This window comes from Pyxicephalus adspersus, chromosome 1 (assembly GCF_032062135.1).
Source record: "Pyxicephalus adspersus chromosome 1, UCB_Pads_2.0, whole genome shotgun sequence".
Classification (NCBI taxonomy): domain Eukaryota; kingdom Metazoa; phylum Chordata; class Amphibia; order Anura; family Pyxicephalidae; genus Pyxicephalus; species Pyxicephalus adspersus.
Window position 1 is genome coordinate 168,112,393 of NC_092858.1, and position 18,082 is coordinate 168,130,474.

The 18,082-nt window shown below is 37.1% G+C and overlaps 1 protein-coding gene across 2 annotated transcripts in view; it reads right to left on the reverse strand.

Annotated features, from left to right (window-relative positions):
- Positions 1-2,233: 2,233 nt before the first annotated feature.
- The window catches only part of PCP4 (Purkinje cell protein 4), a 44,114-nt gene continuing 28,265 nt past the window's right edge, over positions 2,234-18,082 (reverse strand). For both annotated transcript variants that reach the window (XM_072399587.1, XM_072399579.1), the window contains exon 3: positions 2,234-2,566. In XM_072399587.1, the coding sequence (XP_072255688.1) occupies positions 2,439-2,566 (128 nt within the window). In that variant the 3' untranslated portion in view covers positions 2,234-2,438. The remainder of the gene's footprint in view (positions 2,567-18,082) is intronic.

Below are 18,082 nucleotides of genomic sequence, written 5' to 3' on the forward strand. Positions count from 1 at the left end.
CAGCCAGGAATCGAAGGAGGCTCTATCGGACTTGCTACATCTGCAGTTTCTAATGCACATTGGGCCTGATTTTTTAAAGCTCTCTATGGTAGAGGATAGTCTATTATGGGGGAACCTGGATGATCGAGCAAACCTACAATTCTTTTCTTATTTTTACTTTCCTATTAGTTGGCAAATGTTTTCAATCTTGGACAAGATACATTTTAGGTTTGCTGGATCACTTAGGTTCTCTGATTATAATCAATCTTATCATGGCTTGGAGATCTTTAATACATCGAGCTCATTGAGAGAAGCTCACAGTGTGCAGTAAAATAGAAGGAAGCATTTTCTTACAAGATAGGAGCCTGTATAACAATGCAAGACTGCAGGGTGGATTTAGCAGTAATACATTGTACCAAGGAGGGGGTGTGAGGTGTATCTATGAAGTATGCACAGGTGTGAGGTGTAGGTCTTTGCACAAAGGGCAACATGCAGCATGATTATTGTGTGTAGATTATATGTAGTTTTTTATTTTTATTTCACTCAAAGGATAATGTGGTGGAGCTGCTGATAAATGGAGCAATCATTTTCTGGACTGCCATATATAATAAAATATTGAAACTTGTCAAAAATGTAAACTGTAAAAGAGTATGCCATGGCTAAAACACAACTTTGTGCTGCAGTTCAATGTTGCAACTCTCTAGGGCATCGCTGTTCTAATGGAAATGTGATGCAGCACACTACAGAGTGCAGAAAAGGCGTTCCTGTGCATGGTCCTGCGCTGAATTGTCTGTTCTTTTGTGGTGGTTTGGGTGCCTTGGCAGAAAAGCACACAAATTGGCAAGTATGAATGGGTCCTAAAGCATTTATTTTTTATCAGCTTTGGATAAAGGGTAAGTTCATTTTTTGTTATTTTTGATGTCTGTGTTCCTGTAAGGGAGATTCACCACTCCATCAGGCATGGCAATGAACAGAAGTTTTAGGAAATCTAAAAATTTTATTGGGAAAGACTGTAAAATGTTCTATCATTTTTGTTGCATCTCCAGCAGAAAGTAAATCCACCCAGTGGGACATAGAAAAAAAAATATCCTGATTACATATTGTCTATGGCTAATATCTAAAGGACACCAGTTAATCTACCATGATTTGGGGATGTGGGAGGAAACCTGTTGTGTTTGTGTGCTGCTCCAGTTCACATTTTCTGTTACCAGAATAACAGTACTTACTAAAATCAAATATCAAAAGCATATGGAATTGGCTAACCATGTATGATAAGGAAACTAGCTTGAGTATTTTTTCTTTTTTTTTTTCCATTCGTTGTTTTTTTTTTTAGTGCTGCAGATTGTAAGCACCTTTTATTGCACCAACTTCCCCTTTATGGTATTATGTAGGGCGGGCTTCCCCTTAGAAAATGCTTGTGCAAATGTAAGCTGACACAGTAAAATTTAGAGAATGATTTTGAATAATCTTTTCATTAAAAAAGGAACAATGACCTCTGTAATCTGCCACTGAGCATTTCATTTATTGTTAATCCATTCTAACTATGTCTGAAATGTTCGTCTTGCTTTTTCCTAGTTAGGAATAACATTGTGTATTGTACAGTTTTGACTGAAATACAATGTTTTGATAAGTTTGTCTATTCATGGTAATCTGCAGCATAATAAATTATTGTTATTGGGTTTGCAAATCTTTATTAGCTATAAAAGAGCTTGCAGCAAAACGTACATGCCATTTTGAACAATAGACATGTCTGAATGAAGCCATAGTGGATGAAATGTTCTGCAGCTCTAAAACATTTCCTGTCCTAGGATGACAACTCTGCTCCTCTAGGTAGATTTGGGTTAGTTAGTGTTGTCAACCTTAATAAAAAAAGTGTAAAAAAGCCTGAAAATGAATGCAGCCCACATCTAAAGACTGGTAAACTGAAATATATTCAATTTTTGTTCTTGAGATTAGATACACTTGAAACACGTAGAATTCTGCAATCTACAATAAAATTGTGTGCGTAAACCCCCAAGGAGATTTGTCTTTATTCCCGCTGGTACCCATTTGCAATAAAGCTTGCTGTATGTTTGCAATATATGTTGTAGACCTGAAGGCGGCTTTTTTTAATGGAAGGCAGCAATAAAGTTTGCGGGAACCCTTGTGGTTTGTATTATACCTGAGGATATGTTTTTTTTGTTTTTTTTTTATTAAACAAAGGTAGTGTTTCATGTGAATGGTTACAGTTATATTAAAACGCTGGAAGAATAAATTACGTATGTCATCTCATCTTGTTTTATTATAACATCACATAAAATAGAAGGTTACAGATCGAACTGAGATAACCATTACCGCAGTGAAGTGCGCAGTCGTCTAATAGACTATAAATAAAACCTTTGTACATGCAGCCTAGAAGTTTTTTTTTCTTAATTTCCTGATTAAATCATTCTATTCCCCCTAGTCGTGAGAGGTAGATACTACGAGTCTGAAGTCTGCTTCTTCTTCTGGAATTTTCTGAACTGGGACTGGATCGCCACCGCCGCTCGCTCTGTCTCTGGGGCATCCATGTCGATGTCAAAATCCTCCTCTACTTTTTTCTGGTCATCTAGGGGCAAAATAAAGCAAGAGAGGTCATTAACTATTCCAGAGACAAAGGTTTATAAAGCCTGGAAGACCAAGCCCAATTTAGTACTTAGTGGTGTGCTTGATTATTATGCATACCCAATGCGTAACATTACAAATGAATATAATTTGTACTTTTCATAAAGCGGCTAATCCTGCTGTCCTAGGCACTGGTACACAGGTACCATTATGGTGTCACAGGTTCTTTCAATAAAAGGTCCACCATGTAAATTTGTCAATATCCTCAATGTTTTTTCAACAAGCATAGGGCGATGGAAGTCCTTGAGGTTTGGTTTGTTTTTAAGTATATCACCAAGGTGAATCTTATCTAGCCCATGCCACATAATTCCTAATATGTAAGATACTACTATGCTACCAGCTTCCTCACTGTCAACTTTTATTTTACAAGAGATGAGACTGGTTTATGCTCTTCTTGTCCTGGCAGGATGTCTACCTCCCTAGGCTTGGAATTCCACTATTTCAGTTGATTATAATTTTTTTTACAAACTGATATAAAAGTTTCTACCGTGCCACCAGAATCCTCATTGTCAACTTTTTTTGTAAAAGCGATGAGACTGGTTCAAGGAGTTCTTGTCCTAAAAGCAAGTCTACCTCTAAGTTTGGAAGTCTACTATTTGAGCTCATAATATTTGTTTCTTTGGGATGCATTTAACAATTATTTGATGGATTATTTGCCCATTTTTCAGACAAGATTTGGTTTTTACATTTCTTTTATATATTATACGAAAACACAGCATGAGTTTTCCTGAAACATTGAAGCCAAGTTCTTTATACAAGTAAGGGGGCAGCGAGTGGTTTGCCCCCTACCTTAATCCTGGCTATCCACAAATAGAGGGGAGCATCGTACATGTGGCCCCCAATTCCAGTGGCCATGTCAGGCTCCTGTCTTCCCCTCTATAACTCAGTAACACACATGGGTAGTGTTCTGGGATTTATTGAACACATTTGAGCACATCTAGGAAAACTGAGAGACAGCAAGGTGCAACAGGTTGGGTGAAGTCACAGCTGCCAACAGTTTACACAGAAGGCCAACTGGCAGGATAGCGTTGTTATTCTAGTAAAGGAAGACTTCAGGCAAAGCAGAACCTAGAAGAGTTCACAGGTAATTACTAAACCTTTTAATACTCTAAATATAAAGATCCTTGCACAACTACATCTACAAACACAAAGGGAGCTATTTATTCCAGCTTAGTATATGGTTTTACAAAAATTCTAACGCTTTGGACTTTTGCTGAAGGTTACTACAGACCAGAAAACCAACACAATCAGAAGAATGGTCTCTTAAATTGTAAGCTCTTCTGTGCAGGGTCCTCTCCTCCTCCAATGTCACTGTCTGTATCTGTTCGTCATTTGCAACCCCTATTTAATGTACAGCGCTGCATATTATGTTGGCGCTATATATACAGTAATAATAATAATTGGCCAAGATTACTTCAAAACAACAGATTCTTGGGAATGCTCTTTACTGGTATTAAAGCAATGATTTCTGAATCAGATCTAAAACTAACATAATCTACTTTACAGAACCAAAAATCAATTGGAGCTAAACACAACAGTAAAAGTAATTTTATAAAGATGATGAGATGACCGAAATTAAAAATAAAATCTATTACTGTTGCCTAAAAAGAATAAATAATACGTTGATTCAAAAGCAAATAAGTAGTGTTTTGTGAATATATAATATTGATGGCACCGTACTCTCTGGCCTTGGCTAAAACTACAGAGCACCCTGGATCAGCCAGCTTTCTGCACAAAATGACCCTGATACATGAAAACTGACCTAAACTTTTTATTTGTACAGGTGACCCTTGTCACTAAAACATAATGGGTTTAGTTATCAAAAGAATATAGACTGTTCACAAAGCAAAGTGACTTACCTCTTGAAAGGTCATAGCAAGTAAACCATTCAATTAAGTGAAAGGAAATATCTTGTTTTTTTTAGATTTCCTTGCTTATAGTTGGCTATTCTTTACAAAGTAAACTATCATCACCTGCAATAAGCTAAGTGAATGTTCCCTTACTCTGTGATAACTTACCTTGGTGGGTGAACATCTAAATTTCTTGAGAAAAATAATCCCAAATATGAGAGTGAATCCTAAACACTGCCCCATTCATCGTCTCCGATAGAAAAGGCAGAGGGGTAATATTTGGACTTTAACTACACACATAAATGGTTTTTCTCTGTTATAGACTCTTTAAGGATTCATGGGTACTTTTTTGTTCTAACACTTAGTAAAGCTTTGAAATCAATGTGGTAAATGTGATAAAATAGTCTTATGTTAATTTTAAAATAATTTTATGTTAGTCTCTGCACCTGTATTTCAATGACTTCCATTTGTATTTGCATTCTCTCGCTTGCTTATTGTTCTGCTTTTGAAAGCAGCTTCTGTGCCTAATAAACACAACATAAAAAAGTACATAAAAAACAATTGACACAAATGAGAAACATCTGTGTTTACTAACTCCTAAGAAAACAAATCCTGAATATTAGTCCTTATCAGTGCAATAAAAAAGAATGTTTTTTAAATTTAACCTTTTCAGAAAAGCTAACCAATGGGGAAGTCCAAATTTAGTTGGTTGGTGCGTGACAATACAACCAGCTTTTATGTGGAACATTTTGTTATGTTGTGTTTACAGCAGACCCACCAAATTCTCTTTTTTATCAGGATATATTGTGATTCCACAGAAACAATTTTTGGAAAGGGGTCAACAATTGCGTGATTTTTGGCAGGGAAGGTCAAGCTAAAAATATTTGTCATTTGTCATTGGTTATGCTCTAAAGAAGCCCTCAATGGACGCCAAGATAATATTAACACCTGACATGTTTTATCTCCCGCCCCCTTGTACTCATTTGTCTCCTATCCAACAAGATCTGGGTCACTTAGGGCTACTCATCACAATCTTCCTAGCTGGCCTGTCAATTTCTGCAGATAAGTGTTTCTCAACCTTTTAAACATGGGGGGAACCCCTAAGAAAAGCTTTAGGGAGCCCCTGTTAATTACTATATACACAGCTCACAGTGTATTAATATGGTGGGTATTATTATTTTTAATATTATTAATAATCAGGAATTTTATAGTTTCAACATATTACGCAGTGCTTTACATTAAATAGGGGTAACAAATGGCAGACAAATACAGACAGTGACACAGGAGGAGACGAGGACCCTGCCCCGAAGAGCTTTCAGTCTAGGAGGTGGTGGAACCTCTGGAGAAACCCTAGTTAAGAAACACTGCTGTAGACAGTCTGGAGCACTCCAGCTCCATAGGAAGTTCTTTTATAAGCCCTCCTACTTACTCTTTTAAAGAAAGGTGCTGTATACAGGGTTTAACAGCTGAAGTAAAAGCACAAACTGTACATTTATCCATTACCTTTGTACTTGCCCTGATAGGCTTTAGTCAGAGAAAAAGGGTCTGATTTATCAAAGCTCTCCAAGACTGGAGACGATAGACTATCATCGTGGAACATGGGTGATTCTCAAACTTGATTGGATCTGATCCAGGATTGAAAATATTTACCAAATAATATGAAATGACTTTAAGAAATCCATTGCAGGTTGGTTGCTCCTGGGTCCCTCTCTGTGGATTGAAAGCACAGAGCCCAATTCTTTCACGATTCTGGCTAACCAGAACCAGCTATAAAAATTTCACCCAAAACGGAAGAACTGAAAGAATGACTAGGATCGTACTTTATGAAGACCATAGGAGGAGTTATTGGGATTATGAAAAACCGGGTCATAGCTGGAGTGTTCCCTTAACAAGCTTTCAGCTTTTCCTACGCATGCATGCATCTGATGAATTGCATCCTGCAGTTATTAATTACTGACTAACTTCCATCAAATTATTCCGTTTACCGTTTTTCCTTCCCAAGCCTGAATCGAAATGAACAATGACAGCCAGGGAAAATATAATGGTTCAATCTTTCCTTCCTCAAGTGTCGCAGAGAAAAGATTTCTGAAAGTCTCCGGTAAATTCACTGAGCCCTTCACCTGCTCCACAACTCAGTGTAAATGAGCTATTGAAGAAAGGACAGAGATTTATGCTGCAGACAAGTCAAGATATTCGGAGGAACAAGGCGAATTGCTTGAGCTCTTTTCCATTGCAGAATGCTAAAGGGAAATTGGCCATTAATGCAATGACGGTTATGATTATCCTGACACAGCCTCGAAAGAAGGGTTATTTAATGCTCGGAATGAGGTTTTATAACACAATATAAAATGCCCCTTTTTTACAATTGGGTGGCTTACAGGCAGAAATGTGTCAGAAATGACAGTGAAGGAAGATTAAACAGACATTACAACTTGGCATTTAAAGGACCATTTCGTATAAATTATACTTTGTTATACTGTGGTTTATGTGTAAAGAGTTTCTAATAACATTGGTGGAAAAACATAAATGTTTCAAAGGATCATTAAAATTTAAAAAAGAAGGTTACATGATAAGCTACCAATCATAGACCTTCTGTCCATGTCCAGTATTGCCATAGAAAACTACTAACGGTTACTTTCTACAAAAATAATTCACACAGAGATCAGGGGTGTAATGTAGCGGGTACCGGTGGGAACACTGTGCCTTCACTTTATCCAGGAAAGGACATGCGTGCCCACTATTATTTTGCAAAGGATTTATTGGTGGTCTGAGGCTCAGACCTGGGATGGGAGAGTGGGCTGGTTTTGGTATCATGACGTCACTCTGGGGAAAGTTTCTTCCCCCTTGAGTGACACATAGGCGGGGGTTTAGTGGGGCGGGCAGGTACCGTGCCTCCTGTTTTTCTTTTCGACTACAACCCCGACAGAGATGTAGGTTGCATTGGTGGTGTTTTTAGGTTTGGGATCCCCTGCCTGGTACCTCAGCTTTCCAACATGCGATTGCTGCTGCTTGCGATGCAGCCAATAATGAAACCCAAATATGCAAAGTGAGCTCTTTCTGGCTAATAAAACTGTCAACTAAAGCTTAGGCTTAGAACTATAGTTAGTTTGCTGGAATGTTAGGTTTCTTTCTCTATAACAATAGGTGGAGGTAATAGCCAGAGGTAGGGTGAAGGGAGGATTATTATTAAAGTGATGAAAGTAGAAACGTTTTAATTTCACAAACTGGACAAGGACAAATACAATTTTAACTTCATGTACTGCACCACATTGACCATATGCATTGCTAAATCTCCATGTGCATTGATCTGTCTCAGGTTCATGGTTACAGGAGGAAGCAACCTCAATTCACAGAACTCCATCCTCCATCTCACCACTCCCCGTGTTGAGTCCATATCCATGCATTGGAAGAAATTGGCTCTATCTCTCTAATGGCTACATGTGGGAGTTCATCTGTGTGCTTTTTGCTGCCCTGATAGGGAACAAATTTGTAACTTTCTTGTGTCTGCTTTGAAATTCTTTAAAATTCATGCCTCCTTGACCTACAGTAAAACCCTTAGTTCTTAGATGACCAAGGACACACTTCCTAATACATCCCAAAACAAGACAGCCACAGTTTACTCTCAGTCATTCAGAATTGTGGGTTGTCCTATCCACAAGTACTGGTTTCAATTGTTTCAATTACAGGGTCATATTTTTATTACTAAAGCCTGTATGAATACATGATCCAAAACCATATTCCCAAAGTAGGGAAACTCCTCTGTGTTGATGAGTTTTACTCATATCAAAACTTGCTTCTTTCCTCATACAAGTCCATGGGTAAAGGAAGAAGATAAATGCAGGTTGGTAAGGCTGAGAATATTAAATGCAGGTTGGAAGAAAATCAACTGCATGTCAAATGTAGTTATTGGTAAACATTTGGCTTTCACAACTATGCATGGAGTGCATCAAAATGCAAAAAACTTTTTTTTAATATATGTATAAAACCATTATATATTCCCAGAAAAAAAGTTTATGTATATGTATAAGAACTAATAAGTCCTGATTCTAAAACAACTCACATACTAAAGTGGTGAAAGATGGGTCTATAAAACAAGCCACAGGTATAAAATTATACAGCAACCTTTGTCAATCTTTTTATTATGAGGAAACCTTTAACAAATTTGTCAGATCTTATAGAACCCCGGACAATATTACCATTATCCACAGCTCACATAACATTGTTGGTGCTTGCATTGTTCGCAAGTGGGAAGAATACTACCCTTACACTAACACTGGCTAATTAAGCCAAAAGGAACACATTTCTTGTTGCCTAATGAACCCCTGGCAACCTCCGAAGGACCCAAGGGTTCCATGGTTGAGAAACACTGGTATGGAGTATATGAACTATGTGCATACACCTACCGAACACTATACTAATCCTGGATCAGACCAACCATAGCAGCCTTACTTCTTTGTTGCATGGTTTCCAAATTCCACAGTTTCTTTAAGATTCCTGTCAATGATGGCATGATTCTATCCCCAAATATCCACAGTTTTTGTTGTGCATTTATACTGCTAGGTATATCCTATTCTACCACGTCCCAAAGATATTGTATTGGAAGCAGATTCAGGGATTGACCTGCCATCTGTGTGCAACAAAAGCAATTAAGATTCATCAGACCAGGCTACATTTTTCCAATTTTCAGATGTCCAGTCTTGGTGGACCTGTGCCCTCAGCAGCCTCAGGTTTCTGTTCTTGGCTGTCAGGAATAGAACCAGACTTGACCTTTTATGTTTTAAGCCATCTGTCTCAAAGTTTGAAATATTGTTCATTCTTAGATGCTTTTCTGCTTAGCACAGTTGTAAAGTCTAGTCACTTTATTACAGTAGCTTTTGTCAGCTTGAATCTGGCCCCTTTCACCTGACCTCTCTCAATACACAAAGAATTTCTGGTGTTTGATGTGAATTCTAACTGAAGCCTCTGACCTGTATTTGCATAAGTGTATACATCGCAATACTGACACATGCATACATTAATTCGGAGATAAGGTCTCTTTTGCAGAACAACGTCCATCTGTCTCTCTTTCCTACTCAGTTGTCCCTTTTGGATAATGAAATACACCTTCCTAATAAATGAATTGTTATTTTGCGTTAAACGTTTTATTCAGCATCTAAATTATTCAGTTTGTTATTGAAAAGGAAAAGAAGTTGTAAATCAAATATTTATTTGGTCCTCACAATAGGTGTTTGGAGGGGTGTGTCAGTTACATCCTTGGATCTAAATGGTGTCTTTCTTGACTATCTCTAAAAGTTGGGAGGTTGGGTTGGTTACACAATAAGGAGGCATAAGGGAGTTCCTAAAACGTCGAGTTATAAGTGTAAATCATCCAGAGTATTTGCAGAAAATTCAGAGTTTAAGTGGCACCTCAAATAGCTAACCTATAAAGATGCAACTTTTCAGAAACCGTCCATAAAGCTTTATACATTAATCCCAAAGAAGAGACTTAGTGTATCACAAAAACTTTCATCTTTATAACCCAAAGTAGACTTTGCACTGCACTATTTATACGTTGATATCTACTTCTTTGGATTTTTTATTGAGCATCAATTTCTCAAATTAATGTATTTTCAATTCTTTCCAGCACCATGTACAGATGACTATGGTATTTATTAAAAACTATGGTATTTATTTCAGTGAAAATATTATTACTTTCTGTAGTTTTAGCTTGATAAGGATGCATTACGTATTTTTTATATGTATATTTCTAGGTCAGTTTGTTTTGGGTTTTTTTTCAGCTGTATTGAGTATTTTCTTTCATTACTGCATCTTTTTTTCATTGTGTCTGACTGTATGTTAGCGCGAAAAGAAAACATTTCCCCATTTTTCATCTCCAAACTGAAGTTGAACTTACAGTTATTTACTTTCTGTTAGGTCATCACAGTGCCTTTGCTGCATTGATTTGCAAACAGTTCGGCAATTGTGCCCATTGGACTACGGAACCCTGCCTACCCCCTATTGCTCTCTGTCCCTCTACACATAAACTGATTTTATTTCACAGTAAAACAATGCAACTTTCAAGACCTTTCCCACCTATGGGTATAAGGAAACAGCCCTTTGGTTCTTGGAGCATACCTAGATCTACGGGAACTTAGCATTAGCAGCTTCCCCTGCAGGAAATTTATAGGCCTGGTGCTAGTTTTCCATGAAATAACACTATTGTCTCTCTAAATCAACAATGTAAAAAAATAAATAACAAGGACAACTGTGTTCCCAACCTTGGTTTCCCTAGGGTTCCTTCAGAGGTTGATAGGAATTCTTTGAACAATGAGCAGTTTGTACCCCTCTGGGTATGAATGAGGAATGAGGTCAGTTTACCTAGCATCAATGATCTTTTTGGCTATCTGTATTCTTCCCACTCAACTAAAATGTAAGAAGAATTCTTCCCACTGACCACCATACTAATGTACTGTGAGATGTGAATATAGTAATTATAACAGGGGCTCACTGAAGGCTCGAAGTTGTTTCAATGTTTCACCAATGTATTAAAATGTCCAGAACAAATGATCTAGGGGCCAAAGGGAGGTTTAAGATTACATTTGCATGTACTTTAATATATGTTTTGCTTTTTTTAATGCATTTAGCACTTTTTTTTACTTATTATGTAGATCCAGGGGAAATCACTTGATGGAATACCATGCCAAGAAAGTAGGTAGGTTTTTCAAACAGAGGCTGGTAGTTTAATTCTGGGAAGTGGAGAAGATTAATGATATTAATAAAAATGAAGAACTGTGTTATATAATAATCTTATGTTACATTAATCTGCTTTTACTTTTGTACAATGCCATAATATACCGTATTCTTTCTTTAAGTATTCTTTTTTCGTTATTTGTTATTCTTTGTGCTATTGGGTTTACACTCAGCTGTGCTTGTTAACTATGCACGTATGTGTCCACTATATCTAACTATGCAAGAGGAATTATTTGGAAAGCATGAATGGAGGGGTAAACTAGGAGGGGGTCTATTTATACCCTATAGTATATGGGGGGGCCTCTTTATAAAGCAGTGACATTCTCTGAAACATTTCCTATTGGAGAATCACTTACTGCCATTAATAGATATAGACCGGGAGTGAATGTCAGACATGATCGACTCCATAAATATGAAAATGTATTAAAAACTAAGCATTCTAAATCAATTTTGACTAAGAATGGATTCATCAGGAGAGGGCGTCCTTTTTGTCAATTAAGTGTTGGCCGAATCGGACCATCATCGTCTACATAACTTTATATCACATTGAGTGCTTTCAGAGAGTGGTACAAAGCAGTTGATGTTTCCTGATCAATTTTCCAACAGGAAAATATATATTGTTTGCCAGATCAAACATAAATCTATGATAGTAAATGTGCCTGGTCACACAGGATATATTTGGTAAATATATTTTTCATAAAACAAACATTTAATATTTTTAAATTCAATTTTATGTCCACCCAAAACTTTTTGTCTACCAAATGACCATTACTTAAATGCCGCAGACCACCTTAGTATTGTGGCTGGCATGTCCATCCCTTTATGTCCACAGTGTACCCATCATCTGATGGCTACCTCTAACAAAACAACATGTCACAAAGCCCATGTCATCTCAGATTATTTATTTTTTACCATGACAATGAGATCACTTGACTCAAAAAGTCTCCAGATCACTAGACCTCTATTCAATATATCGCCTTTAGGATGTGCTAGAATGGCGAGCTTCATGGATGTGCCTCTATCAAATCTGCAACAACTCAGTGATGCTAAAATGTCAATATGGAGAAAAGTCCCTGAGTACCGGCACCTTGGTAAATCTATGGCATGAAGAATTAGGTGATCCATACTGGTAATAACAAAGTGTACCGTTAAAGTGGCCAGTAAGTGTATATGTTTTATCTGTGCATTTTGGTCTTTTCCTAGATTCCAACTGTAAATAATATAATATAAAATAATTTTTCAGAGGAGCGTTTAACTGGCAATAGTGATTTATGTGTGCAATATTTCCAGTATGGCGTTTTTATGGGAATTGGAGTCTAACATGACCTTTATTGAGAAATCTTTGGCTTTTTGCTCCGCTGGGGATTTCATAAGTCTGGGTGAAAGAGTGTCTCCCAGAGACCAGCTAAAGGTTACGCTTCCATTATAAAGGTATGTTAGAGCCACTTAAAGGTTTCCTGGGCTCTTCACACTTGGTGTTTTAGTGTTTTTAGATTAAAGGTGTAATGTCATATCCATGGGAACAAAACCATCATGCAAGAAGGATTTTATTAGAAGGACCTTCAATGTTCTTAAAATAGACCAAAAAGTTAAACCAAAAAAAGATAATATTTTTAAAACTCGACAAAATAAAACAAGGCTATTATTATAGTTTTTCTATTTTTCTACTGCCTGGGGACTGGCAGACAATCTCATCTTCCATGGCCACTCCACTGGCAACTGCACGGTTCCTGCAAAGAAAACATGTCCATAGAAAAAGTGCTAACACCAGGAGACTATATTAACAAAAGCATTAACAGTGATTGGATATCTTCTGTATTTAAAAACACTGGGCTAATCTTATAGACATGACTGATGGCCACTGGGTCAGAAAGTAAAGGAAAATGTCCCCAACGGTACATAGAATGCAAAAAAATACATGCCAAAGGTTTTATCTTTTCTTTCAAAAACAGAGGACCAAAAACTTTGAGTGTGCATACACTTGTTAAATTCTTTGTGTATACTGTTCACACATCAGACTTCAAAAAGGGGCAACTGTAAAAAAAAAAATAGAGAGGATTTGGTTCCAAAAGACAGACAATCCCTTTAAATGAGGGAAAGTATGATTTAGAGAACCATTTATATTCCATATCTCGTTGTATCATCAAGGTAGTCACTATCTGCACATACAAAGTCCTGGGGCGATGGAGTCTCTTGGTAAGCAAATAGAGTAATTACAGAGAAAATACAGTTTCAAATTTTTTTTTTTTATTTGACCATCTATAGCAGGGGTGTGAAACTCTGGCCCACGGGCCAAATCTGGCCCTCAAAGTCCTTTTTTTTGGCCCTCCAAAGAATTCTGAAAATACCTACATCTGACCCGACTACCTGCGTTACCACCTCACATCATTATTTTCAATACATGCAATACATATAAATTATTCCTGTGCACCCATCATGTGACACAAAGCCTAGGCAATGATCACATGGTGCCTGACTACCAGGGGCATTGTGTTTGTTTCAATCCATTAGAGACTGCATAGTGTAATATTTAGTGTCAGACAAACCTGTGATGTGAGAGGATGAACAACACACAGCCTGCATAGATAGATAGAAATTAGTCTTTTCAAACCTCAAGGGTGTGTAGAGGGGATTGTTTTTGTTAAGTTATGAATGAAGTAGTAAACTTCCTCAATTTTCCTCAAGTTTGGCCCCAAACTTGGTCTGTGTTTTTAATTTCGGCCCTCTGTGTCTTTGAGCTTGACACCCCTGATCTACAGTATACCATACAGTAGGCAATCCTATCCTAAGTTTCTATGCATTTCCTCTGGACACTTAAATAAGATAGATTTTCTCAAACCACTTTCCGCTCACTTCATGGACTTTTCAGGCACCTCCCATTGAATTTAATCTCACAAAATTTTTTAAAACTATAAGTACATAGTTTATTTAATGATTAAAAGAGGAATACATTTTATACTATATACATAACATGCGTGCCACTCTCAATTATTTTTCAACGTGTTTCTCAGGAATGAAGATAAATAATAATTAAAATGGTAGCAGTTGGCACAATAAAAATGTTATTTGTTTATATTTTTTTTACTAAAAAATGCACCCTATCTATTTTAATAAATTATAATAAATATTTCAGTATTGATAACCCAACAAGTGTTTTTGCTAGGCAATTTTTGGTGATAATTTCACTATTCACTAAGACAACTTTGCAAAATATTGCATGATCAACCTAATGATCGAGTTTCCAAAATAGGGAAAAACCAAATAATAAAGAATAATTACCTATCTTCCTTTCTTCAGGATCCTAATTCCCACAAAACAAGTAAGACAGAAAAATCTGAAAGTATTTTGGTATTTGACCCAAGTCTCCATGGAAGAGGAAGAAGACAGATAATATTTTCAGAGATAATACTAAGATGCTGAAAGGTTAGTATATGAACAACACATCACTTAGATATTTATCCAACTGCTCAGGGATGATCAATCTTACTCCATCCAGGGAATCACTGATGGATGTGTGTGCAAAGGTAATTTTAAAAAGAAAAAGAATGACAAAGAATATTGAGTGTAAAAAAAAGGAAGAAAAAAATATACTGGTAACAAAGTGATTTCCAGCAATCGATGAAATATGGGTCCAAGCTAATCACCGTGTGGTGAAGAAGAACTGGACCATGCAAAGTGTAGCATGGTGGTGAATAGATTGGTGGGCATGGTGAAAGTTTTTCTTCCTAAAATGGTTTATTCTGACATGTCTTTATATCCTAAAGCTTATAATAATTTTTTAAAGATCTTTGAATCACATGACATCCCTGACACAGTAGTAAAGGTATTGTTGGAAGACCTTCTTCTGCCAGAAACCACCACTGTGGTTAGAACAAGGTTCAGATAGCTATATACCACCCGAACGCCAGCCTAGTTCTGCTTTCATCAGCATCTGAATAGTATTATCACTCAAGGCCAATAACCCAATATATCTTATTAGTACTGACCCAGTGGCCTTGTGGAGAAATGACCACCAGGTTAATCTTCCCCTTGCCTTTAGTATATTTTAGCACTATTTATGCGCAAACAGGTAAACCCTGGCTTGTCATGCTCATCATGACTCAGACAGTGGGCCTGGTTCATTCAAGATTGAAGAAGATAGACTATAATGGGAGAACCTGGGTGATCCAAAAAACTTGAAATGCACCTGGTCTACTATTGAAAAAATTTGTCAACTAAAAGCAAATGATTTTAAGGAAATCCATTCTTGATTTTCTAGATCACCCAGGTTCCCCCATGAAAGTCTATCTTCTTCAGCCTTGGACAGCTTTATTAAATCAGGTCCAATTGCTTCAGTTTCTCTATTTATATATATACGTAGTCAATATGTGAATGGTCACACCTTTCTAAGTTTAGTGCCATCTTCTTACGTTCTGTATTGCCCCATGTCAGATGACAGACCACCATTTATTTGTTCTCCATTTTTACAAATCTGATTGCCACTTTTATAATTCCATTTTCATAAAAGGTAGATGATGTTTCATACAGCGATGACCAGTGCTTTGTTTGCCTACAATATTTAAAATCACGTTTTAATTACTTGAATGAAAGTGACCAAATTTTTTCTATGTGCTTCATTTCAATCAATCCTTAGCCTTTCATTGGGGCCACTAATTATGTCTCCGCAAGTGACTTTTAGGGTGCTATAAACAGATACCACTCATTCCCATTGTGCCCCCTTGCGTTCTTCACTTTTAAAAGAAGCCAATAATATCTGGTGATCTATGAAGTGGTATTTTCATAATGACAATGAATGGGAATATAAAATGCAAAATGTCGTAAATTTTAAAATTTTGAATTCAAGCTGGAAAGTGGCAATTTTTTCAGCTGATCACCACTGTTACAAATAAGGTGAACTGTACAGTGCCGCATAATATGTTGGCGCTATATAAATCCTGTTTAACAACTGAAAAACAACATTATCTGTGTATGAATAATGCAATTTTTTCCAGCATACAGTCTGTTCTCCTCTTTATAATTCATCCCCAGGTCTTTGGACCTAAAGAACTAAAAGTATCCTCTCTGGAAAGAAATTGTCAACAAACACATTAGAAGTGCAGAGCTTTGACGATTGATCTGCAAATTTTTATTATAACTAGGTTCACTTATCACTTGCCCGTGAAAGTCTATATATCCTCCCTCCCGCTGACCTTTTCCTCAATAATGTTACGATCTTATCTCGTCCGTGAAAAATGGCTCAGAGTACCAAAAAAAAGCAGCTTGTTTATATGAGTTTTCCAAATGTTACTTCAGTTCGGGGAGCTTAAAATTGCTTGATGAATCTCTCCTTCTAAGACTTGTAATAACGTGAAAGAACAGTCATATTTTTCCTCTGACATCTGAGAAATGGCTCCCTTAGAAGGCATCATGATTATTAAAGAACGGAACAATGGGAATGCATGAGGCTCCCTTTATACCAATATATTTCTTTCCATAAAGCAAACTCTGCTCCGCAGCATATAATATATTGATTTGTTTCCTAGCAATTAACTAGGTGAACAAACTATTTGTACTTGTGCTGTTTTATTTCTTAATTAATGCCTTGCCGTCGGTGGTCATTTATTTGCTTTATTTATAGGAAAGGCTCCCTATTGAGAGTACCTATCGGCAATGAGTATATCAGGAGTATGGCAAGTACAGCTGTTATTTAACCCTTTGGCTGCAGAACCAAGGTATATAGAAAAAAATAACCTCAAACCAATTTATACCTTTATACCATACTAATGAGGGGAAACCTGTGTCCTAATCACTGCTTCTAGCTTTATACTACTCAGGCCAGCAATTGATCATTTGCCTTTCTCCCACATAGCCACAAACCCAATTTGTCCCACCCTTTCCGCAATGTCAGATGGTCTTACAATATGCAAACCAGTTCAGCTTCATTGCTATATTATGCATTTTGTACATTTTCTGTCCTTTCCCCCTTAAATGTAATGAATGAGATCCACATGCACATCCCAATGAACAGCAGTGCAGTATTGTTGCATAACCCTAGGCAGCCATATCTGGTATTATTATTATTATACAGTATTTATATAGCACCATAATATTAAACAGCACTGTACAATATCTGTAGTCATGTCACTAACTGTCCCTCAAAGGGGCTCACAATCTAATGTCCCTACCATACTCATGTGTCTTTAATACAGTCTTAGGTCAATTTTTTTTTTTAGGGGGAAGCCAATTATCCTAACTGCATGTTTTTTGGGATGTGGGAGGAAACCCACGCAGACACCGGGAGAACCTGCAAACTCCATACAGATAGTGTCCTGGCCGAGATTCAAACGTGGGACCTAGCGCTACAAAGGCAGGAGTGCTAAGCCCTGAGCCCTGCCCTACTTTATCTATACCCATTGGGCCTGATTTAATAATGCTCTATGAGACTGGAGAAGATAGACTATCATTGGGAACCTTGGTGATCCAGCAAAACAGCTGGCAAATGTTTTCAATTCTAGACCAGATCCATTCTATGTTTACTGGATCACTGCCGTTCTCTGAACATTGTTGTACTTCTCCAGTCCAGTCTTAAATCAAGCCAGTGTATATATATTATAGAGGCACTTTGCTACATGACGGCAATTAAAGAAACTCGTACAATTATACGGCCTTAAGGAGAGAAGGTGGAGCTTCTTTGCAAAAATTAAATTGTTGCTGTCTTTTAAGACAAGTCAGAAATATTTACATGAAGTACAATTACTGAAAGGTCAACTTTGAAGATCTGCAGATAGATTTGTCTGTTCTGCAGACAACCATGCAGTTCAGACCACCTGCAGTCGTGGTATAATTCCCTGCTGACTGGGCACGTTTGCACACATAAATTCAAAGAGGATCAAACAATTCCC